The 23,112-nt window shown below is 55.2% G+C and overlaps 7 protein-coding genes and 1 non-coding gene across 8 annotated transcripts; 3 read left to right on the top strand and 5 right to left on the bottom strand.

Annotated features, from left to right (window-relative positions):
- Positions 1 to 228: 228 nt before the first annotated feature.
- PHACADRAFT_60325 (uncharacterized protein) lies at positions 229 to 432 on the top strand (the record flags this gene model as incomplete). The annotated part of the gene is made up of 1 exon (XM_007392400.1): positions 229 to 432. A coding segment is annotated over one exon (204 nt), but the record flags the coding sequence as incomplete, so codon positions are not given.
- A 7,278-nt stretch (positions 433 to 7,710) lies between these two features.
- On the bottom strand, positions 7,711 to 11,702 carry PHACADRAFT_206130 (uncharacterized protein). The gene is made up of 10 exons (XM_007392401.1): positions 11,622 to 11,702; positions 11,454 to 11,563; positions 10,858 to 11,393; positions 10,702 to 10,802; positions 9,412 to 9,787; positions 8,800 to 9,267; positions 8,697 to 8,751; positions 8,507 to 8,646; positions 8,216 to 8,449; positions 7,711 to 8,162 (listed from the first exon to the last, which is right to left on the bottom strand). Exons 1-10 carry the CDS (start codon positions 11,667 to 11,669, stop codon positions 8,116 to 8,118), a joined length of 2,115 nt encoding a protein of 704 aa, XP_007392463.1. The 5' UTR covers positions 11,670 to 11,702; the 3' UTR covers positions 7,711 to 8,115.
- Positions 11,703 to 12,281: 579 nt separating this feature from the next.
- Positions 12,282 to 13,131, top strand: PHACADRAFT_87635 (uncharacterized protein; the record flags this gene model as incomplete). Its single annotated transcript, XM_007392402.1, has 2 exons — positions 12,282 to 12,474; positions 12,524 to 13,131. The coding sequence occupies 2 exons, from the start codon at positions 12,282 to 12,284 to the stop codon at positions 13,129 to 13,131; spliced, it is 801 nt and encodes a 266-aa protein (XP_007392464.1).
- Positions 13,132 to 13,218: 87 nt separating this feature from the next.
- Positions 13,219 to 13,938, bottom strand: PHACADRAFT_250713 (uncharacterized protein). The gene is made up of 5 exons (XM_007392403.1): positions 13,872 to 13,938; positions 13,795 to 13,812; positions 13,691 to 13,720; positions 13,538 to 13,620; positions 13,219 to 13,480 (listed from the first exon to the last, which is right to left on the bottom strand). The coding sequence occupies exons 1-5, from the start codon at positions 13,887 to 13,889 to the stop codon at positions 13,396 to 13,398; spliced, it is 234 nt and encodes a 77-aa protein (XP_007392465.1). The 5' UTR covers positions 13,890 to 13,938; the 3' UTR covers positions 13,219 to 13,395.
- Positions 13,939 to 14,480: 542 nt separating this feature from the next.
- On the top strand, positions 14,481 to 15,589 carry PHACADRAFT_181850 (uncharacterized protein; the record flags this gene model as incomplete). The annotated part of the gene is made up of 3 exons (XM_007392404.1): positions 14,481 to 14,896; positions 14,954 to 15,201; positions 15,255 to 15,589. 3 exons carry the CDS (start codon positions 14,481 to 14,483, stop codon positions 15,587 to 15,589), a joined length of 999 nt encoding a protein of 332 aa, XP_007392466.1.
- A 239-nt stretch (positions 15,590 to 15,828) lies between these two features.
- PHACADRAFT_25975 (uncharacterized protein) lies at positions 15,829 to 17,598 on the bottom strand (the record flags this gene model as incomplete). The annotated part of the gene is made up of 1 exon (XM_007391256.1): positions 15,829 to 17,598. One exon carries the CDS (start codon positions 17,596 to 17,598, stop codon positions 15,829 to 15,831), a length of 1,770 nt encoding a protein of 589 aa, XP_007391318.1.
- Positions 17,599 to 18,060: 462 nt separating this feature from the next.
- PHACADRAFT_250716 (uncharacterized protein) lies at positions 18,061 to 20,136 on the bottom strand. Its single transcript, XM_007392405.1, has 3 exons — positions 19,902 to 20,136; positions 18,516 to 19,848; positions 18,061 to 18,462 (listed from the first exon to the last, which is right to left on the bottom strand). Exons 2-3 carry the CDS (start codon positions 19,785 to 19,787, stop codon positions 18,262 to 18,264), a joined length of 1,473 nt encoding a protein of 490 aa, XP_007392467.1. The 5' UTR covers positions 19,788 to 19,848; positions 19,902 to 20,136; the 3' UTR covers positions 18,061 to 18,261.
- Positions 20,137 to 22,878: 2,742 nt separating this feature from the next.
- On the bottom strand, positions 22,879 to 22,968 carry PHACADRAFT_t31. Its single transcript has one exon. It is a non-coding gene; the product is annotated as a tRNA-Tyr (tRNA).
- Between the last annotated feature and the right edge of the window lie 144 nt (positions 22,969 to 23,112).

The raw sequence follows: 23,112 nt of genomic DNA on the forward strand, positions 1-23,112 counted from the left end.
CTTCATCCTGGATCACCTGCCCATTTCGCGACTGTCCTTGTGGTTGATAAAAAGCAGCGTGGCTCAACGCGTGACAGTGTGTACCATATTGAGAACCCGATTGCAGGTGCGTATGCTATGCTTTTGTCTAATTGAATCTCTCTGATAACCCATTTACTGCCAGATCTCTGTGTCGCACAAGTTCGAGTGATCTTCAGACCTCTGGAGTGTTACCAGAAGCTAGCAATGCATCCTCTTGCATATGTTGAATGGTTCACACCGCTTCAGGTCCGTGATTTGAAGCTAGGGATGTATTCCGTTGCCCGCTCCACGGTGTCTCAGAAGCGGCGTACTTCCGTCATATCTGTCGACCAGATTATCCGCACATGCCACCTTCTCCCCATCTTTGGTAAGCGGGTTGATCTCACATGGTCTCCTGTCAATATTCTTGAGCTCTGTCCTCGATTTTATGTAAACCCATATCTGCGGCACTCGGACTTTGTTTTATTTCGACTACTCTTGGACCGGTGGCTGGCGAGGAAGGCGCAGCTGTACAAGGAATAGTTAATAAAGAGAATATCAGTGCCGTTGTCCATAATGGTCACTTGTTCAAGTTGTGAACGCAAAAATATCCTGAATAGACGAAAGCCTACGAACAGCTTGAACGGGCAGTGCGCGACATGCACAAGTAGGCATACTGGTACATAAGCGCCATGGATTCCATCCCTGTGATCGCCCAATACCTGTATAATATCTCTGATCCCTGATATATTCACAGCGTGTTGTAGCAAGTTGAAGATACAGGAAGTACACAATAGTACGGAAGGTGACAACACTCAGTGTTACAAGTACGAACGCTACGTCCACTTATGATCAAGGTCACAATGTACGGCGCTTAGGGTGTTTCCTGATGTGACACACCGTGCATTAGTTGTTGAAGCGCCTAGTGGCTCTGGCTCGGCGTCCCGCCCGGCATGGACTTAAGGTGGACATCTTAGATTAGGCGCTACTAATACGTAGATAGTGATTGGACAATCATATGTAGTGCTCCCACGCACAGACCTCTTTATGGCAGGCTTCCCCATTCTAGCGGACTTTCAATTTTGCTTCCTTTTAGTATATAAGGACTCCTCTCGCATCCCCACTCTGCGTGCTCTTTCCCTTCGCACTCAGAGTAAGTCTCCTTCGTCGCCCTTGCGCACTATGCAGTATACTTACCGGACCCCTGTCTAGCTAACACCGTGTGTATTAGGTACATAGCTATACAGCGTGCTCTTTCCCTTCGCACTCAGACTAACACCGTGTGTATTAGATCGTGCCCGCGTGCCACTCGCCAGTTCGCGCTCGCGCAGCCCAGTAGTCGTATCACGACAATAGGTTATGAGCCCCGGCTTGTAACTGGCCCCATCTACCCTCCATCCCTCACGAGTCTTCACTCGGAGAGATCCGGCACCAGCCACACATTAGCTCCATAACACCTCAGGGTCTTCACCCCAAGTGTTACTCCACATCGCAACACGGACACTAGAGATCCTCTAGTGCATGTCTAGTCCATCTGCATCACGCCCACCTTCACCAACTGCACTGACACCTGCACCTGCACCGGCACCCCATCCTACACGTCGCACTCCCGCCGCTCCTACTACACCCTCTCAATCCGCGTCATCCGCACCTCGCCGCACAACAACCATGTCCTCCGCCTCCGCTTTCGCATCAGCCACCGGTCCGCCGTCGATGAAGCTCGACGCGATCGGGAAGCTCAAAGGTTCCAGCAACTATTCACGCTGGTCCCTAATGATGCAGCAGTACTTCATTGCTGCACGCGCATGGAAGGTCGTTGACGGTACCGAGAGAGCCCCCGTCCCAAGCAGCTCCGTCTCCGCTGCGGACATCGAAGCATGGGAGACGACGAACACATACGCGAGGTTCTACATCCTCAGCACGCTCGGCGACGAGCTCCTGCACCTCGCGAACCCAGTAGACATCACAGCCGCTGCGCTGTGGAAGAAACTGAAGGACAACTACGCCGCCTCCACCACCATGTCGGCATTCGTCAAGTTCCGTGCGTACTTCTCGCACGCGATCACGGACAGCGATGACCTCGCTGCCCAACTCGACGAACGAGCCCGACTCTGGCAAGAGGTCAGCGCCTCCGGAATCCTCCAAACTCCGGAGCTCCTGCAGATATTCGGCCTGCTCACGGCCCTCCCCGACTCGTTCAACAACGTCGTGGAGCCCATCCTCGCAGTCACCAAGCCCGCCGACTTGAAGCTCGACGACATCCGCAACCGTCTCCTCGACGAAGCGAAACGTCGCAGCTCCTCCACCAACGTCGCCACCTTCCACGCACCGAAGGCGTCTACCTCAGGCAAAGCCAAAGCTGGCAAACCTGACGGCAAGAAGGGCAAGTGCAACTTCTGCCACTACAAAGGTCATTACGAGCAGGACTGCAGAAAGAAAAAGGCCACCGCCGAAGAGGCACGGAAGGGCAGCAATGGCAAAGCCCAGGACGGTAAAAGTAACCCGTCCGGTAGTAGTACTGGTCACGCATCTGTACATGTAGTCACCGCCGAAGGAGCTGCTGCTCCTGAGGCCAAAATTCACTCTGCTTCCTGGTATCTCCACGGTGTGAAACGCTGGATGTTAGACTCCGGCTGTACACGACACATTACGAACGACCTGAACGACTTCGCTGAGTACACCGCATTCGCGTCGCCTACATACGCAACACTAGCAGACAAGGCGAAAACGCAAGTAAGCACGCTCGGTTCAGGTGTTGTCGAGGGCACCACGCTCGTCGATAACAAACCAGTAAACATCAGGCTAGAGAACGTTCTCTACAGTCCTGCAATGTCCGGACAGCTAATCTCCGTCTCATGCATCGAAGACAAAGGCTTCGATCTCGTCTTTGGGAAAGGACGAGCCCAAATCAAGCGTGGTAACACCACGTTTGGCATAGGCACTAAGTCCCGCGGTCAGTATTGGTTGGACCTTACTCCACCTCCACCATCTGTCGCGGTCTCCACGCACAACGCCACTTCGCTTGACGTTATCCACCATCGGTTCGGCCACCTGAACTGGGAGGCAGTACGCAAGCTCGCCGCTGCTGATTCCTCTCCGGTCAAAGGCCTCATCGCCGCCGATATGGATAAACCTTCGCATCCCTGCGAAGGCTGCGTCTTAGGCAAAGCACACAGGCGTACATTCCCCACATCGTCCACCTCACGCGCCAACAAACCCTTCGACCTCATTCACTCTGACCTCGACGGACCTATGTCGGTGGTGTCCCTTACAGGCCACCGATACTTCGCTACCTTCATCGACGACTGCTCCGACGTCACATGGGTCTACTATCTGCGAACAAAGGATGAGTTCCTCTCCGCGTTCAAAGACTTCGTAGCCCTCGTCGCGCGACAGTTCGACACGGTCATCAAGGTCTTTCGGTCAGATCGAGGGGGTGAATACCAGTCCAACGAGTTCATCAACTTGTTGAAGAAATCTGGAATCATCCACGAGCGCACGATACCCGGTACCCCACAGCAAAACGGCAAAGCTGAGCGCATGAATCGCACACTCGTAGAAGCCGCTAAGTCAATGCTACAAACCGCCGGGTTATCTCACGGATTCTGGGAAGAAGCTGTTCGCACAGCTGTGCACGTACGCAACAGAGGCCCTAAGAAAGCCCTTGCATGGCGTACACCCCTGGAACGACTCACTGGCACCACACCGGACGTGTCCCATTTCCGAGTCTTCGGTTGCCAGGCCTATCGCCATATACCCGGGGATAAACGCAAGAAACTCGACGCTAACGCTGAGAGCCTAGTGTTTATCGGCTACGAGACAAATTCTAAAGGTTATCGTCTATGGGATAAACGTAGCAGAAAGATCACCACGAGTACTGATGTGATATTCAACGAGTCGATCTTCCCCAACAAACTCCTACCCTCACCGTCCTCGACACAACCGACCGGATCTACATCCACGCTGCCGTCATCTGTCGAACTCGAACTACCACCCCTTAACACGCCACCGGCTCCTACGCAGCCGCCACAGCCTGTACCACCTCCTACTCAACCCATTACACCAAAACCGCCTACAGCATCCCAAATACCACGCCTTACACCTCGAACAGAGTTGTATCCAGCTCCACCAATCCCGCCAAGTGCACCAGTCAAGCCTGAATTCAAAGGCAAGGCCAAAGCCTCACCATCTCGCGTCGTCGCCCCTCCGCCACTCCAGCCAAATCCCAACACTACCTCGTGGGACTACAATCCCTTCACCAACCCTGAGCATGCCACGACATTGTCAGGCATCCGCCGCGGTACCCGCGAGCGTAAGGCAACTCAGAAATGGACGAGTATTTGGCCCGGAGCGACCGAAGCGGACATCGAGGAAGCACTGAACACAGGCAAGGAACCGGGCGACATCGCTGCGATCGTAGGCGACTCCTCCATCGCTGGAGAGCCGCGGACCTACAAACAAGCAGCCGATGCACCGGATTCAGCGGAGTGGATGACTGCCATGCAGGCCGAAGTAACCGGCCTCCTGGAACAAGGCACCTGGGAACTTGTCGACCTACCAAAGGGTCGCAAGGCGATCAAGTGCAAATGGGTATACGTTGTCAAGCGCAACGAGAACGGAGAAGTGGATCGCTACAAGGCAAGGCTCGTAGCCAAGGGGTTCACGCAAGTTCAAGGCATCGATTACGAAGACACCTTCGCTCCCGTCGCCCGTCTGGAATCCTGGCGATACCTCATCGCCCTAGCGACTATCCAGGACTGGGAAATCCATCAGATCGATTTTGATAGAGCATATCTGAACGGAGAACTCGACGAGGAGCTATACATGGAGCAACCTGAAGGTTTCGTAACGGACGCAGGCAAAGTATGCCGCCTGCGGAAAGCAATATACGGGTTAAAGCAAGCGGGACGAACATGGTTCCTCACGCTCAAAGCCTGTCTCGAGGACATTGGATTCGCATGCCACGACGCCGGCAACGTATCCATCTTCATTCGCCGTCAACGAGGGGGATCCACTCAAATTTTAGTGGTTTACGTTGACGACCTAACTATGATGGGAAACAGCCTCGATCTCATCCAACAAACGAAAGAGGCACTGAAGGAAAGGTTCCAACTCAAGGACCTTGGCGAACTAAAATACTACCTCGGCATTCGTGTCACGAGGGATAAGGGGAGTCGAGCTACATACCTCGACCAGGAAACGTACATCGAGTCCGTTCTCAAACGATTCAGATACGAAGACTGCAACCCCGCATCCACACCACTCGGCACTGACATCGTACTCGAGAAGAACGAGGAAGACCCCGCGGACTGTCCACAAGACCGCATCAAGCTCTACCGCTCACTCCTCGGCTCACTCATGTACGCCATGCTCGGGACTCGCCCCGACATCGGCTTCGCCGTCGCCCGACTTTGCCAATACCAGGCAAACCCTTCACCGAAGCACGTAGCTGCCGCCTATCGTGTTCTCAAGTACCTCCGCGGCACCTCCAACTATCGACTCTGTCTAGGTCAACACGACGAGACCGATAGCCGTTTGCTCGGTTACACCGACGCAGACTTCGCGAACGACAAAGACAACTCCGTCTCAACATCCGGCTGGGTTTACAAACTCGGTAGAGGCGCGACCAGTTGGTCTTCTCGCAAGCAACGCTCTGTGGCTCGAGACACCTTCGACGCAGAGTACTTCGCAGCCGACGAAGCAGTCCGACATTTACAGTGGCTCGAAATCTTCGCTGAGTATATCGAACACCCACTCGCGAAGCCTGTCCCTCTCCACTGCGACAACAAATCTGTCGTTGACGCTGCCCAGTCACCCAACGTCAAGCATCGCACGAAACACACCCGCGTCAAAGCTCACGCTGTTCACGAGCAATTCGAAGCAGGTCTGATCGAACTCGTTAGGATTCCCGATGTTGACAATCCGGCTGATATTCTCACAAAGCCTTTACCGGCTGAGGTACACAGCCGTCACACCCAGTCTCTTGGCCTCGTTCCGTATCGCCTCGCCAAGGGGGAGTGTTGAAGCGCCTAGTGGCTCTGGCTCGGCGTCCCGCCCGGCATGGACTTAAGGTGGACATCTTAGATTAGGCGCTACTAATACGTAGATAGTGATTGGACAATCATATGTAGTGCTCCCACGCACAGACCTCTTTATGGCAGGCTTCCCCATTCTAGCGGACTTTCAATTTTGCTTCCTTTTAGTATATAAGGACTCCTCTCGCATCCCCACTCTGCGTGCTCTTTCCCTTCGCACTCAGAGTAAGTCTCCTTCGTCGCCCTTGCGCACTATGCAGTATACTTACCGGACCCCTGTCTAGCTAACACCGTGTGTATTAGGTACATAGCTATACAGCGTGCTCTTTCCCTTCGCACTCAGACTAACACCGTGTGTATTAGATCGTGCCCGCGTGCCACTCGCCAGTTCGCGCTCGCGCAGCCCAGTAGTCGTATCACGACAATATTAGTGTCCCTGTCACTGTTCCGATGAGGATAGCAGCAGTAGGCAGGAGTTGGGCCATTCTCAGGAGAGAAAAGGCCTCCAGGAGAGAAGGATGGTTGCAATGTACAAATATGTCGCACAGTCTTATACATCCACGGGGTACCCTGATGCTGATCAATCACAATGATTATCATCTTGAGAAAGAGTCTGGCTTTAGAATGTACTGGGTTAAATTACACTGGCAACAAATGCAAGAGCAATGCCTCGCTGTCACTGGGGTGGCGTAATGTGCTAAAATTTCCACGATTCAGCATAGAAGGGGTCCGGAGGTTATGCATACCAGGCCTTGGGAAGGCTCCCGAGTGCATCGCCCACACTGTGACGCATGATCATCAAACAGCAGGCTATGTCAATCAACTTGTTGCCATCTAAAAAGCATCATGCGTTAGCTGCTGTCAGCTGTCAACCTCGTGCAAGCAATCGATACCGTATACGACCCCACCGAGTTGTTGCATAGCATGTGGAGCCTATCGAAGGTCCGGACTCGCCGAAGGGGGACGGGTTGATTGTACTGTCACGACTAGACAATGATGAGAATGGCAGCATATGGTTGGAAGACCGGGCACTTGGTCACGAGCCGGGGAAAGGTCTTACCTTCGCAGAACTTGAAAACAGCCTGCTGTGCCTCGTCGTTCGTCCGAGTGTGCGTTGTCCCCATCACGCGTCACGTCTTGTACGAGAGGTGTTCTCACCGTGAGTGTAATTTAGAAATGCCACAGCGCATGCATCAGGAAAATGTCCAAACGTCTTGACGTCGCTTGCAGTGCGTCTTGGAATCGGACCGACATGCCTTAGGTGCCTTGATGATGTCCCAGCAACGCCTAAGGCGGACTAAGGCATGTCATCTAATCCAGGACGCCTCCAACACCCGGAGGTTTTCCTGATGTCATGCGGGGTCTGGATATCCTTGGATGGTTAAATGTGTGTTTGACAGTGCTGTGCAGGCCAGCGACTGGTCTGTTACTGGTCATTCCGGTCAATGTCTGGTCAATGACCGGGTCAGACTTGATCGTAACTGACCGATTTAATTTCCAGGTCCGACTCCCAGCAGTCAGTCACGTTGCAGAACGCCATCAGGCCTGGTCGCTCATTCGCGGTCTGTATTGCAGGCGTTAGATGTTAGACACTGGCGTCATGCTTGCGTGGGACCACGATAGCATACGCAGTGATGTCGGCCTTTGAGACAGTCAACTCAAAGCTAACAATCCCAGCGTTTCGTCTGCAATCCACTATGCCGTTAAGTACCTAGTCACTAGCCGTATGGTGAGTACTATGCGATCCAGATGATATACACAGTTCTACTACGCGATGACCGCCTCGGAAACACCAAACTAACGACGCTTGGTATGTCAAATTGAACTTGGGCATTTCCTCTTCCTTTTCTCCGTCCTCCACTCACTCTAAAATTGGCGAAGGCCGTGGCCGTGAGCTAGACCAAGGCCCAGAAAAAAGTCTGTATAGAACAGTCAACTTCTAGGATGCCAGCTCACGCTTAGTTTACATCTGCTAATCGATATCCATGAATAAGTATAGGTACAGCAAAACCAATAATGTAATGTCGTCAAGGTCCAGCATACCAACATCCACAAATCCCCACGTCCGCGAAATCCCAGCTTAATCACTTCTCTGCGCAAGCCCCACAGTCTTCTCGCCCTGGTTGACTACACCTCGCCGTCAACCCCATGGCACTCCGAAAGAACGGGAAGCTACTCACAGACAGCATACACACTCTTCAGGAACACGTCGCCAAAGATGTCGAACGTGAGGTCGCCGCGACTCTGGATGCCGCCGAGCGTGAACCCCTCGTCTGCAGGGCTGAACCCAAAGTCGGCCGCGTTTAGCGTGTAGAGGTTGTCGCCGACGGCAAAGGACACGTCTGGTACCGTCGCACTCGAGGGATACTTCCACCCGCCGGCCTGGTCGTCGTACACCGCGCCTTCAATCGAGTCTGCAAGAGCGTCAGCGGAGGGCGATACGGAACAGGTTACAAGGGCAAATTGCGAACCGTAGATAGACTTGAGAACGGTGTCGTCGACGAGGAGCAGCGTGGTGCCGGTGTCGAGGATGGTCGTGTTCCCGGACCGTTCGTACGTCTTGCCGTTCAGGGTGTACGATCCCGAGGGAACTTGCCAGAAGCCCTGCGAGCTGCAACAGCATCAGCGTCAAGAAATTAGCAGCAAGCGACCCAGGCCTACTTGTCCACTGGTGTGTACGATATCGGGTTGGGCGTCACAGTCGGGTCGATGTAGCCTGCACAACATGAGCCAGGGCTCGCTCAGAGTCGTCCGCACAGCTTACCAAAAGAGTAGAACCCAGGCTCGGTGTCGTGTCCCAGCTTGGCAGTGAAGAGCGGCTGCTCGATCAGCTTCTGCTCAATCATGTTCTCCACCGGCGTCTTGACCGGCTGGGGCGAGACGGTGTTGATGCTCGGCCACGCGAGGCCCAGCAGGCCGTCGTTCCCGCCGTCCGCGAGGAAGCTGCTGCTGAGCTTCTTCGCGCACTCAACCGCCTGGCCGGGAATGATGACGCCCGCGACCTCGACGACGTCCGTGTAGACGTCGCCCGACGCGGACGAGCCGTCGCCGTACGAGATGTTCCAGGTGAGGCCGGCCTCGTGCTTCGCCGTGCTGGACTTGGTAGGGTCGTAGATGTTGTGCGTCTTCGAGTACTTGCTGGCGTCTGCGAGCTCCGAAGACCAAATCCACAGGTCGGAAGAGCCGGTGTCGAAGTCGAGGTCGGCCGTGACGCCTGGGGTACCAATCTTCACTGACACGACATACTCCGTACTATAGTATGGCACCAGGCACGCCTGTCAGCCACACCCGCAGGGCTCAGTGGAGCACTCACTCTGGAACACAAACGAACGCCCCATTCAGGAATGGGCGACGGCGACACGTAGAATTCACGTACCGTTCTGAATTGACTCTGCGGGGACCTCGTGATCGGTCTCTTTATCGTCAAGACCCCGGACTTTGACGACAACGTTGTTCCGCTTGGCAAAGCCTGCGTACTGCCCAGTCTCGAAGCCGTAGCGGCGAGCGGCACGAGCGTACGCAGCGTAAAACGACGGGCGAGAATCTTTATAGACGTCAGGGCGGTTGAGCTGCTGCAAACGCTTCTCTGTCCCGTTGGCGCGTGTCGCGTCTGTGGCGGGGTCCTGGTTCTTAGACTGGAGGCAGCCCATCGAGCTATAGAGGGAACGAGTGGGCGACTGAAGACAGCGGGTTGTCCCTGCAACAAGGAGGGGTTGGAGGACTCGGAGGCGCAGAGCCAGGGCTGCCGAGGGCTTGTGGGGCAGGACGTGAGCTGACGGCTCCTAAGATCCCTGGGCTTTAAATACGTCTGGTTGTGAGGGAAGCTCTGATGCATAGCCGCAAACTATCGCACCACGACGGAGAAAGATAGTATTGGCTGTCAATGCAGTGTATCCTGGAACCGAGATAGTCTCGGTTCGAGCAAGTAGGGGAGAACAGTAACAAATCATCTGTAAGGATTCATTAGCGGAGTTTGAAAGTCCTGTAAAGGGTATTTGAAACTCCGAAAGCCCCTATCACGAGCTGGACTAGAGCCGAGACAGGCGGACGGTGGCTTCTCTTCCAAGGGTTCACATGTCAGAATGATTCTTGTGGAAGGCGAGCAGTACAGCGACAAAAAGGACATCGGACACTCACGCTGCCGAGAGTACGCATGCACAGTCCACAGTCCAGAACACCTCGATGCAGGCCAACGGAGCCGTGCAGAAGCTCAGAGCAAAACAAGGTGGAAAGATAGAAGCACGCCTAAACTTGGCAAGAGAACAGTAGATCAGACACAGGATCTGCAGAGTCGCATGGTCCGTGGGTGCAGGCACGTACCAGAATCAGCGAGGAGGCGGATGCGTCTCGAAAGAGGCAGAATGCAGCTGGCATCGGAACCCGAAGTGTACAGCACACAAGCCTTGTCATCCATGTGCAACCATAGCATCCGTTGAACAGGCTTCCCGACGACGCAGGAGAAACAGACAATTGTGGCACCATTCAGTATTTTGCTGAGATGCTCTGAATGTCAACCGATAACTAACGCGGCGCCTCAGCCCCGGCGGGCGTCGATCCGCAGTGACAGAGTTCCCAGGACGGAGCTATAAACTTGGTACATTTGCAACAAGCCTCTCGAGACCAAGAATAGCACGTTACAGCAGCGCAATGAGCAAGCAAGACCGACCTCAGTCGTAACGAGAGCTTCTTCGCCTGTCTGGACTTCTCGATCGAGAAGACGACCGCCCTCGCCTGTCTCTGTCTGCCCATCCACCTCGCCTCGGCGGACTGTCACGCCGTGGCGGCGGCACCCTTCCTTCTCCTCGTCCTCTACCGCGCGCACCCCGAGGCACAGGTGCAGGTACCCCCGAGTCTCCACGCCAGTGTCCGCCCGCCCGTCCGGGTGCCGGCCCAGTGCCGAGCGACCCGCCCCATCCAGCGTCGCCGCCCCTGCCCGTGTCCTTCTTCCAGCCGTTCGCAGGCCCTGTGCCCGCGCCTGCGCTCGCGCTCGCGGCGGCGCCGCTGCCCTTGATCGCGAGCTCGCCGGGGCCGAGGCTGACGTTCTTCGGGAGCTGCACCATCACGCACATGTAGTCGCCGGGCACGAAGCGCAGCTCGTCGAGCGTGCGCTCCTCGTCGCCTGGCGGGGCGTCCGTGTCCGCGAGCAGGCGCGGCGCCGGGGCCTGCAGCGTCCCCGGCTCGCCGAGGATGTCGCGCGAGTAGACGGTGCCGAGGTCCTTTTGGGCGATGCGCCCCCGCGAGGCGCTGTCCGCGTAGATCGCGCGGAAGGTGTACCGGGCGAGTGGATGGCGGTATTCGGGAGTGGCAGGCGCAATTGAGCGGAGGGTGGTCAGGACTTCGCGGAGAGTCGCGTCTTTCCTGTCAGGAGATTGCAACCAATCAGACGGGCCTAGGAAAGCAAAAGGAGTAGACACGCACCATGTGTACAATTGCTGCTCATCTGCAGTCGGTGCAGCTGCGTCTTCGAACTGCTGCAGCCGGTGGAATGTCCCAACTTTGATAAACGTTCGTATGAGGAACGGCGCGGTCTGACCGACGTCACAGCAGATTGAGATGGGTTATGGCTAAAGTAAGGGGGCAGTGTACCTTCTCTCTGTCCACAATAGGACGCCCTGATGGCAAGCTATCTTCCATGGTGAGGTCGAGCGGGAGTGAATAACCGTGAGGACGTTGGTGAGTGTGAAGTCGCCTGGGAGAGCGCGGCGTTCAACAAGGCAGGTATTTCCCACAGTCACGCTCGTGATCGTACGCTTCGCACAGGAAGTCCAAACACAGAAGGTGAGGTGGTTCGTTTCACCTGGCCACCTCCCTTTGCGACCGATCTCGCTGTGCAAGCAGGACAGCACACTCACGATTTTTTTCCATGAACCTGCGTACACACTGGATATGGCACTTGCGCAGACTCAGTGTCGTGTGCGCCCTGGGAATCAGCACCGCACTCGGTGCCTCAGATCTTAGCCACGTGTGACAGCAGCAGAGAACAGCCGGCTGCCGTTAGCGTCCTCCTGCAAAACACCCTATCTCCACAGGCCAACGATGGTCAAGCTAAAGCTTCTCACAGACAAAGCGAGCCTCGAGCATGCATTCAAGACCCATGGCCAAGAATCAAGCCCCACAGGCTCCGCGGGCTCGCACTCTGATGTAGACTCGCTCTTCGACGAGCCAATGGATGCCTCGCCGACGGACATTCTCGATGGCCTCGACACGTTGCCTAGCGCATACACCGAGCCACCACGACCACACAACATGAAGCTTGCCCTGCGTATGTGCCCATCGATACCAGGCCTGTACTTCGATCCCTCTGTGTTGCTGCCGGATGATCTGGCAGAGACGCTCTTCCAGCAGTGCCTCGAGACATACTTCCGCGACTCGCGCGTGAACCAGGCCATGCTCTTCGAGCGCGTCGTTTCCGAAGGGGCACATGCGCCCGACACGCCAGGTACGTCGCAACCACTCCGCTCACCGCTGCCGCACACGCACCAACCCAGCACCAGGTCCCTCGGGCCTCCCGCCCTTCCTCACGTCCCTCCTCGCCACGCTCGCCGACGTGCTCCGCCCCGCCCTGCCGCCGCACACGCACGCGCTGCTCTTCCCGCCCCCGGACGCCCCGCCGCAGGCGCGCCAGGTCATCGTCAACCTCTACCGCCCGGGCGAGGGCATCGCGCCGCACGTCGACCTGCTCGACCGCTTCGGCGACGGCATCGTCGGCGTGTGCCTCGGCAGCGGCTGCGTCATGCGCTTCCGGCGCGCACGCCCCGAGCTTGGGCATGCCTCCACCCAGTGCCCCTCCGCGCCGTGCCCCCGCGCCGGCTCGAAGCTGGCGGCGGGAGACCCGGGAGACCCGGGGCACACAGACGAAGACGAGGGCCACGCAGTGTTCCTCCCGCACGGCGGCGTGTATGTAATGTCGGAGGAAGCTCGCTACCGTTGGACGCACGGCATCGAGGGCAGGACGGAGGACTGGGTGCAGGACCGCGCTGGCAGCGACGCTGGGCGGTGGGTCATGCGCTTCCTGCGGGTCAGCATCACCTTCCGCTGGCTCCTGCCGGGCGCAGATGTCGTTGGCGGACTTCCCGACGCAGTGTCGTCTTACTAGTGCCAGCGATGGCCGTCGATACCTACGGACCTGAGTCGGATGAGTGCTTAAACTTCGAATATCTGAGTTTCTCTCCGTGAAGGATAGCGAAGCGATTAAACGATGCGTGATATACAGAGCATGCAGAACTAGGGTTCTAACAACGTACAAAGGGCGGATGGGTTCGATCGAGGCTACAGCGTGGTTCGTATCTTCGGAGATCACGTTGTCAGGGAGATGTGCATTGGGGCTATATCCGATATTTGTGTGCGACACGCGCACGCTCTAGCAGCCTCCACGGAGCGCAAGGACCAAGTGCAGTACCGCACCGGCCGTGATGCCGAAGTCGCGTGCGGTTTTGTCGTCGGGCCTGCACGCGTGTACGATAAGGTTCGTGCACAATCGATGAGAAGAGAGCGAGACGCACATCTGACGGCCTCCGAAGATGAGACGCTGCTGTGGTGGCGGTACACCCGACTGCTCCTCGACCTTTTCCTTAATGCGTGTGATCTGTGCGAGAGGCGGGTGGGCGTGAGTGGTGGGAGGTGCGGCGCCGCGGACGGCAGCAGGGTGTGCGCACCTTGTCATCAGGGTCGATGTCGAGCTCGATCTGCGCAGGGCGAACGTAGTGAGCATCTTGTTGCGACGTTCACAGGGATATGTGCCCGCGATCGGCGGACTTACCTCCTTGCCAGTGAGTGTCTGCACAAGTTCTCGTTAGCGCTTCGAGAGCAAGGCAAAGGGTAGATCAGGGCTCGTACCTTGACCTTGATGAGCATGATGTCTTCGCAAAAGGGAAACGGAAAGTGAGGGAGATGGAGATGGCGGGAGCAGAGAGTGGGCTTGGTAAAGGCTGAGACGAAGCGCCCGGTACGCGTCCGTCTAATTGAGCACGTGGCGGCTCGGCCTTCGCCGAAAGGCCAGGTAAATTTCAGTCCGTTTTTCCTTACTAGACATTGTCCTGTCCTTTTACCCAGAAAATAGTCGTGGCGTCGTACTGGCGGGAAGGAAATCCGATTTACGCACAGGCAGAGAGAAGCGGATTGCAAGGAGAAATGAGAAGGAACACACCGCGCGCCGCTAACCTTCGGTTGGCTGGGTGTGCGATGTCCCTATGATGTCGGAAGCCAGGCCTGCCGCCTCCAGCTTCAAGCCCAGGACCGGAGTTCGTTCCCAAAGTCGCTTACATCGTCTGTAGTACGTTGTAGATATCCCTGTAATGATGATGTCGAAGAAAAATGAGATTTCCTTTCCTTTGAGGTCTTCGTGTAGGCCCTCCATAGGGGATTGCCAAAAGGCGCCTGGCTTTGTGGCGCGGTTGCGGTTATTTAACGCCAGGGAGTTATTCACGCCCCTTAAGTTCAACATTCATGCCCACCTTAGAGCTCTCCCTTGGGCGATACGGACGCTATAACCTAGCGTCGGTGCCAGACTTCACCGTCGGGGCCTTGCATCAGTATGTGGCGCTCACCTTCTGCTCCGCCAAGCGTATCCACTACGGAAATTCCTATGTGTACCAAGGCGAGCTTCAGCGAGGGCCAGACAAGCCAATCGATGTTGTTTGCAAGATGACCTTTAATGAAGATTCTGATCGACTCGAAGACGAAGCTGGGTTCTACTCCACCCAGCTGAAGCCCCTGCAAGACTCAGCCGTGCCCAAATTCTACGGTCTCTTCACAGGGACCTACATCAATTCATCTGGTCGGAATCGTGCGGTGAGGTGCATTCTGCTGGAGCCCTGGGGCTCGCCACTCCAGGATATCGAGGCCTGCCCCATGAAGTTACGGTACGTGGATTCTCCTTTTCATGGCCCCGTTCATTCGTCAACCCCCTGTCTCCTCAGCATTGCAATCGTGGAGGCTGTCCTGCGCATTCACGCCGCTGGCGTTCAGCACAACGATCTTTGCGAGTCCAATATCCTGATTTCCGCAGACGGCCGCGAGGCGCGACTCGTTGATTTCGACCATGCCACCAAGCACAGATGCATGCGTAGGATGCGTATCACGCTCTATTCGTATCCACCACTGGAGGCAGATGTGCAGTGTGAAGAGGTATATGAGATCGCAAGTATCATGGATATTTGGCCGCCCAGTGAGCCCGCCGTATCAGTTATTGTCTTGGCCCGGAGTCTCACAGCATGCCAGGATACGTCTGGATCCATGGTATTAAATATTCCATCCACGGTTGTCCTACGCCTACCAAGTTCCTGGAGCTTAGAGGGGCGAACACCCAAGGATACACCAGAGAGCAGCTTCTTGAGGAAGCGGAGGCGGTTATCGGCGAGTATGTTAGGGAATATGGAGACAGATTCCGGTTTATCGGTGAGCCTGGGAACCCGACGGACATTGCAGAACCCACAGATTCAGAGCTGGAATCGGATTCAGAGTCGGAATCAGTCTCAGAGGCGAAGTCGGACTCACACAAGATAGGATACAGGGCATCAGACACGAAGGTCCACCTCCTCGGACGCCTGCAATGACGTGGTAGAGTTGGATAGTACTCCATAAATAACTTCGACTTGTATATCGAGTGTATGCACTTCGTAATTTGGACGCACAATATGTCGTCAAGGATGGGCACTGCTTTGATACCTCATCCGCTTGATATTTATCAGCTGGCGTATGTCCGCGCAACTAACAAGGCTGCTTTCCCTACAACTACACAAACTCTTTCATTTCTAAGGGATACGAGCGGTTCACTGGGAACACTACCACATATTTACTCGTCTTTGTCCATTCCATCTCCTCTGTCGTCTTTGTCAGCCTCTTCCGCTCCATCTTTCTCTTCGCCAGACTCCTCCTCATCCTCGTCCTCCGTGTCCTCGTCGCTGGCAAACGCAAGCAATTCGCACAGTGCACCGCAGTCAGGGTGCGCGCACTCGCCGTGTAAGATCAGGCCGTCCCACTCGATTGTGCGAACAGCCCCGGTGGCTTCCAGAGCCTCCTTGAGCGTGTCGATGTCCCCCTGGTCGACCCTCCACGCGCGTTTGATGATGAGTTTATCGAGCGGGAATCTATCCAGCGCACGTGTCAAAAGGGCTTTTCGGAAACACTGTAGCGTCTCGAGGTCCAAGAATAACTGCTCTCTCTCCAAGTCCATGGATTCGTACTCTTCCAGCTGTTGGGAGGAATATATCCTCATACCCTCCAGCGTCAGCACCTTGAGGTTGCGAAATAACACTATCGCAGGAATCCGCAGGAACGCGGTGCAGAGTCCGTTGGCGGGGCCGCTGTCAACAAGAAGGTTTTCGACGTTGGGCATAGCAAAAGACATATCGATGAAGTCCGCAGGTGTCAAATTGTAATCTCCGAGACGTACCGCGAAGGTGAGGACATCGCGGAAGGGAAGCGTCTGGCACAGCTCGACCAGGGCGCGACTCTCCACGAAGAGATCGCTCGACGTCAGCTGCAGTCCAGGTAAACCTTCTTCGTTTTGCGGGCGGCTACGCAAAGGCTCAAGGTCGGATGCGGGATACGCCTTCTGCCAGGCGTACAGAGATGTGTGGTCCCAGCCTTCAGGCATCGGCTCGCATACGATGTCGACGCAGTGGAAACGAGCAGTGGACCCTAACAGACGTGACTCGGAGAGGGCCGCCGACAGTTGCTCGGACAGCTCTGCCAAGTCTCTTTGCCCGTTGGAGCCAATAATCACCGATTCCCAGCATCCAATATACACGAAGGCATCTGAGGGAGCCGATAGAAGGCGTAAAAAATCTGTAATGGATGACGAGTAGTCGCTCATTTGCAGCTTTCGGAGCCTAGGCAGGATCACAGCACCCTCGTGCAAGGTACCATAGGGGTCGTTGGGGAGAGCTGAGAATAGGACCAGCTGCACTAGGTTGTTCATCGAGCAGAAAATGCGCAGAAAGACACTCCAAGGCAACTCAGGGTCAGGGTATTGGGAACATAGGGTGAGAGAAAGGTGCGTCAGGCGGTCATTGAACAAGGGTTGTAGGTCAGGCACCAGAAGTCGTCTGACAGCCAGGCGACGCAAGGCAGGGAGCACCTTCGGATGAGCAAAGGGGGGAGCGGTCGATGCGCTCACTGTCGTTTTTCTCTGAATAGTAAGGTCCTCGAGCTGGGTAAAGACCGGATGGCAACCTGAGAAGGGGAAATTGGTGCTGTCGATCTCGACCGTGAGCTTTGAAACGCGATGAGCGTGGCGGAGAATGAGGAACCACATGGGACATGTATGGTCGTAGTCCTCAGACCCCATGTAGCGGTGCACTGAAAGCGGGTAACTGTCCCCGGATCTGTCGAAAATAATACGGGCACCTGGTGAGGTCGTCAAGAAGACGTTCGACCACAGAGAAGGGTCACGAAGAGCGACGACCCTCCAACGATAGCAGATATGCGTAATTCGTCTGACCCAGCCGCACGTGGAATATTTCGGATTTTCGTCGCATTCGCGATCCACGAGAGGAACGACTTGCTCATTCCACCAGAGGACGTAGAGCTTGAAAATTTTGAGTAACAATTCCGCAGGCATGATTACAATCTTCAGACGAGCATTGTGCTCGCACTTCCCAAGGGCCGTCAAATCGAGAGCTTCATGTGATATACGTGACGGTCTTGAAAGCCAGGGGGTCAAGGTGGGGCTCGAAGTAGTAGATGCGAGCAGCTCACACAAAAATGTTTCCGGACATCTTATGCGACGGTTACACGAAGGAAAGCTGAATATATGCGCTGTATGCGAGCTGTAAAATGTGCTCGACGACGTCAATTGCACAGGATAACAGGTCATACAAAAGGGGGGGGGGGGGGCGCACCTCGTAGAGCTTTTTTGATGAACGTCGAGAGCAAAGGAGGCTGATGACGAAGATGCAGAATTAAGCAGCGAGTTTGCGAGAAGTAGGCTAAGGGGACATGTCAGGACTCAATGACAGCGTGAATGCACGGTCACGTGGCTGAACCATGGACGGTCGAAATCTGCAAATAGGATGTGATAAATCGAGACGATCCTCGCTGCATTAAATGAGCATCCGGTACATGACAAATCGCTGCAAGAATGTGGTACGTAGCATGTTCACAGCAGTCTGGGAAGCGGTACAGGGAATTATTAGCAGCGGCTAGGGACGGCGTCAACGCAGTGTTCCTGGGCCGACAGTATGATAAAGTCTAAGTCGGGGGAAGGAAACAAGTGGTCACGCGGTCACGGGTAGCGTTCGTTGCGAAGCCTCTCCCGAACGCGTTCAAGAGCCTTGCCCAGATGATTCGCTCCTTGCCCAAGGGGCCCATCTCCCCAGAAGTTGTCCTGCTGGGCAAAAAATTGCAGAGACAGATCTCCGGTGCCCAAAAGGATCTGTTGAAGATGCGGATGTTGCTTGAACTTGTGAAAAAGAACCTCATCCATCTGTTCTCAGAGAGTGAGCCACACGAGCAGCGAGGTGGACAAAGGAAGCTCACCATCTGCACAACAACTTGCTCCCAGTCCGGTCGGGAGAAATCGCTGCTTCGGCTCACGACGACACGAACATCATCGGGGGTGTGGCACGCCGCAATCTCGTCGACAATATCTGGCCTGATCCCCTCAAACCGCTGAGCTTCCAACGCATGTAATACGGTCGGGTACAACCTGTTGTTGAAGAGTACATCGTGCGGAGAGATGTGGGTAAGTTCGGTGAAACTGCCGAGCAGGTCGATCCGGAGTGGTTCATGGCTATGGCGAGGACTATGCGAACGCGGACTATATGGTCGAGGGCTGTAAGGTCGCGGACTATGCGCACGAGGGCTGTGCGAACGTGGACTATGTGGACGCGGGCTGTATGCGTGCGAAGGTGACGGTGATGCAGGCCCTTTTGGCGGCAGTGGAGGTGGAGGGGCGGGTGTCCCAGACGCAGGCATAGCAAACATCGGAGTTGGAGCAGTCCCTGGTATGAACCCTACTTGTGGTGGGATGATGCCTGAGCTCGCGTGCGCAGGGTCATATACATAGCCAGGCGATGGCACGACGCCTGGTCGTATCTGTGGCTGAACCAAGGCTGGTGCAGCGGCGTACACAACTGGAATGGCCATTTGCGTCATTTGTGGCTGTTCGTGCTCGCGTTTCGACTTGCCACTGAGCTTTTCACCAAAAGCTCGGAACAGGCCCTTGCGTTTCTTCTTCTCATGTGACGCCCGAGTCCCGACGGGTGTAATCACATAGCCAGTCGGGGACACTTTACTCTTCGCCAGGACTTCTTCTACAGGACGCCGGAGATCCTCGAGGAGTCTCATATTGGGACTATGCTCGAAGATGTCCACTGGAGGGGACGGAAGTGGATGATGGTGGAAGACAATGGACTGTGGACGTTCGAAAACAAAGCTTCGTAGACCAGACTGTCTGGGAGGAAGTGAAGGTCCGGGCTGCATGTCCCCTAAATCTGAACTCGAGGAAGAATCATACGAGGAAGAGCGGTCGTCGTACCGGAGTGGTGGAGGGTAAACGGCGGCCATCGCTGGAATGACCGGTGGTTCAGGAGCCATAGGATATGGAGTCCCAGTCCCGGTCTGCGGCACAGGTGGTATCACAGGTGCAGATGTCGTGGGAGGCATGGCGGTTGGCATAGGTTGTGGCATGGGCATCTGCATCATGGGTTGCGGCATGGGAGCGGCGTTCGGTACGACCACGGGATGCGTGGGCACGGGCATAGGTGGTATCACAGGGTATGCAGAGGGTGCTGGGTGAGCAAAGTTCATTGGTGACGGCACGACTGGGGTGTATCCGTGGGGCTGTTGCGTATGAGAAGCTGTAGTTCACCTACGGCATCAATTATTGCTCTACACCGGGTAATACGCACTGGAAGGACATACGCGTGAAAGCAGGGTATTGCGAGTATGTGTAGTTTGGGTATCCGCCATCTTCATAACGTTCGTCGTCGCGGTCGTGAGCTCGTCTATGTTTTCGTCGCGTGCTATATCCCGAGTAATATGCTTGCTTGGGTGGGAACTTTGGTTGATAGTCTCCGTAGCGTGAGTGTTGATTACCCATGTTTATACAACGTACAATCAAATATAAGGAGTGAGATTACGAGAGGGGCGGAGACCTGTAGTATACGGCCCCGCAGGAGGACATGGAGGTACATGAAGAGCGTGCGCTCCAAGCAAGGTCCCAAACGCGAGTTGCACGAGCACGTGCACTGGGCGTTAATGACAACAGCCAGATTCGGAGCGCTTATGTCATCACGCCACGACGAGAATTGCTTTCAACGCTACTTGTCTCAAAAGGATGTTGTTCCACTGAAGACATATGCCTCAAGATGGGCTACGACTACAACCAACAGTACCCGTTGTCAACTCGGCCTCATGTGATCGTCAAGAGCGGACTCGGAAGTATCCTAGTGGCAGATTCGAACGCAACGTTGAATTCCGAGCGAAGGCTGCCGGTCTACCAGTTGCATCTATACTACACGCATTGATTCGCTCGCTCCGCACGATTCAAGGCTCTCTCACGTGAGCGCGTAATTTATTTATCTCAGTTAGCGGCCGGCTCACCAATTCAGGTAAGGCGTAGTCGACTGAGTCTTTTCCGTGAAGCTCGCAGAACATAAAGGCTGCTTGATGATGCGAGCTGGTTTCCGTTGGCTCTTTTACATCTCCCATTCCTGCACGGAGTCAGTCTGTTAGACCACCCTGACAAAAATCGCTCTAACTACTTTTTTGCTGTGGTACAAGACGTGCTCGACGCACGGGCCGAAAGAAAATTCAGGCAGCTGTATATGCCGGCGAAGAAGCAACTATGATGTATGTATCATGTATCTCAAGCTCATAACCGCGTCGTAACCGCAAAATGGTGGTATTATTACCGACGAGGTTCTCGGAGCAAAGCGCCAGCACAATTCCCGTATCGCTGTTGTATCTCTGTAGCCGGAGCTCCTCATCGAGATATTCAAGATCTACATATCCCTGTGGTCCGCTAGGACGAAACAATCACTGCTCCCTGTGCAGGACCCCATGGTGGTGCTTGCTCAGCTTTACGGTCGCCTAACTCTGACTTTCTCTTGGACCATGGGTGGTCGATCGCTTTGACACATGTCTGTCATCGCCGGAGAGAAGTTGCGGTCAATTAACCTACCCTTTGGTCCACCATCTCTCTGACCGCATCCGAGGGGCTCCCCATTTTCCTCGGGAGATCTCGTCCGAGCACCGCACCGTCCGCCAGGGGGTACATGCACCAGAAAGATGCCAGATTGCTGCGCAAGTATTGGACTGGCCTTTTTAAGATTTCTGCGTATATCAGAGAACTCAAAATTGAAATCGGCAGGGGGGACGAGGGCCTATTCAACAACATCACTGACGGCGGCTTCCCAAAGCTCATTCAACTTCAACTCATATCTAAGGAAGGATGTGCTGCGAATATTCCTGCCTTCGCTCGAAGGAGTAACTCGTTCTCTTCTCCTCTATCACTAACTGCCGCTCTCTTCGCTTTCTCTTCTATCGCGCCACTTTTCTCACCCACCCCCTGCGTTGTCGATGTTCGTGGAGCACCTCATGGACATCTGAGGGCGTCTAGAAAGCTGGAATTCTCTTGGTCTGTTTTCATTGGCGCCCCGCGTAGCCTGGAACTAATTCGGCCGCTCTCCATGGAGAATATCTATCCGTCTGGTCCCCCCCCCCTGGGGCCCGGGCAGCCGTTGCCGACTTGCACACAGGAACGTCGAACATTATATCTCTGCCCTATTTTCAAACTCTTCGACTCCCCGGCTATCGTGTAGCGTCTACTTTCCTTTTGAATTTGCTGTCGTCCCCACTCACCGCGAGTGTATTTCTGTGTCTCGACGGAGATCGACAGCTCGGGCTTCCTCTGGAAGACCTATTTGCCTTGGCCGTGCGGATAGAGATATCCCCAAGCTCATTCATCCACTCGGGAAATGATTCAAGGGCTCATCCTCCCTTGCTCTTATCCCTCCCGTCCGCTCACTCTGGCTCGGTTGTCCCTAAGACCTCAAAGATGTAGACGAAGCGGTCATCTACCGATGGTCGAACAGGACCCCGTCTACGTTCCCTTCGCTGAAAGATTGGCATGGGCTGGTTCCAGATTTATGTATCCTCTTTATCTCCTTTCGCTTCGCCGTTTTCGTGGAGAACTTCGTATCTTTGAGCACTTTCCGTAGCGTACAGAGTCTCGTCGCTGCCGCTGACGGGTACCAGCCGATCACCTGGATGAAGACATCCATGACCATGAAGAGCGTGCGAGAGCTCCTCGTGAGGGCATATCTGCCGGCACCTTCGCCTAGGCCCCTGTTCCCTCCTTGTTCCCTCCACGGCAGACGCCGCCGTCTTGTTCCCGGAGCTCAATATCCTCACTCTTAGCAACAGCGCGCCGGACCGCCGCTTCCTTGCGGGCTGGTTCCCAATTCTCACTTGGGCTCTCTTGCGGAGGTCATTCCCATTGGAGAAGCTCGTTATCGAAGGGGCGTACGGGTTCGGCGCCTGTCAGCTCCGGTTTTTATATGCTGCACTTGTCGGCGTGCTGTCGGGACCGTCGAATGGAATGGCAAGGTGCAGCACTGGGTCGAAGAGGACTCTATGGTAGCTCTGAACAGAATGCACTTCGATTTAACAGAGCTTGCAACGTAGGGCCGCAAAGAATGCCGCAGCAGCGCTAACCCTTTCTTTCTTGATACTCTCCATAGTGCCTCTGTTATCTTGGCGAGTCAACTGTTTCTCGGAGAGCAGACTCTCACCTATAAGATATCGCTTTTAGGACAAAATGACAAGCTTTCGTCTTGAGCAGATAATAGAATCAGCCGTCAGGCAGCAGAACTTTCCTGCTGAGACAAAAAATGGTTCCTTCGAGCCGGGATCGAACCAGCGACATCAAGATCAACTTTGGGCAACCCATTACAGTCTTGCGCTCTTCCAACTGAGCTATCGAAGGTTACTGTGTAGGACACTGTACACAACCACGTCATCATCTTAACTGAGGCAGCGGACGAATTGACCCCACGTGCGCGTGAGTTTAATGAAGCGCGTGCGGGCGCATTTCCTGTTACCTACCTTGACTTCGTTTCCTGAGCTGCTA

This window comes from Phanerochaete carnosa (assembly GCF_000300595.1).
Source record: "Phanerochaete carnosa HHB-10118-sp unplaced genomic scaffold PHACAscaffold_2, whole genome shotgun sequence".
NCBI classification, from domain to species: Eukaryota; Fungi; Basidiomycota; class Agaricomycetes; order Polyporales; family Phanerochaetaceae; genus Phanerochaete; species Phanerochaete carnosa.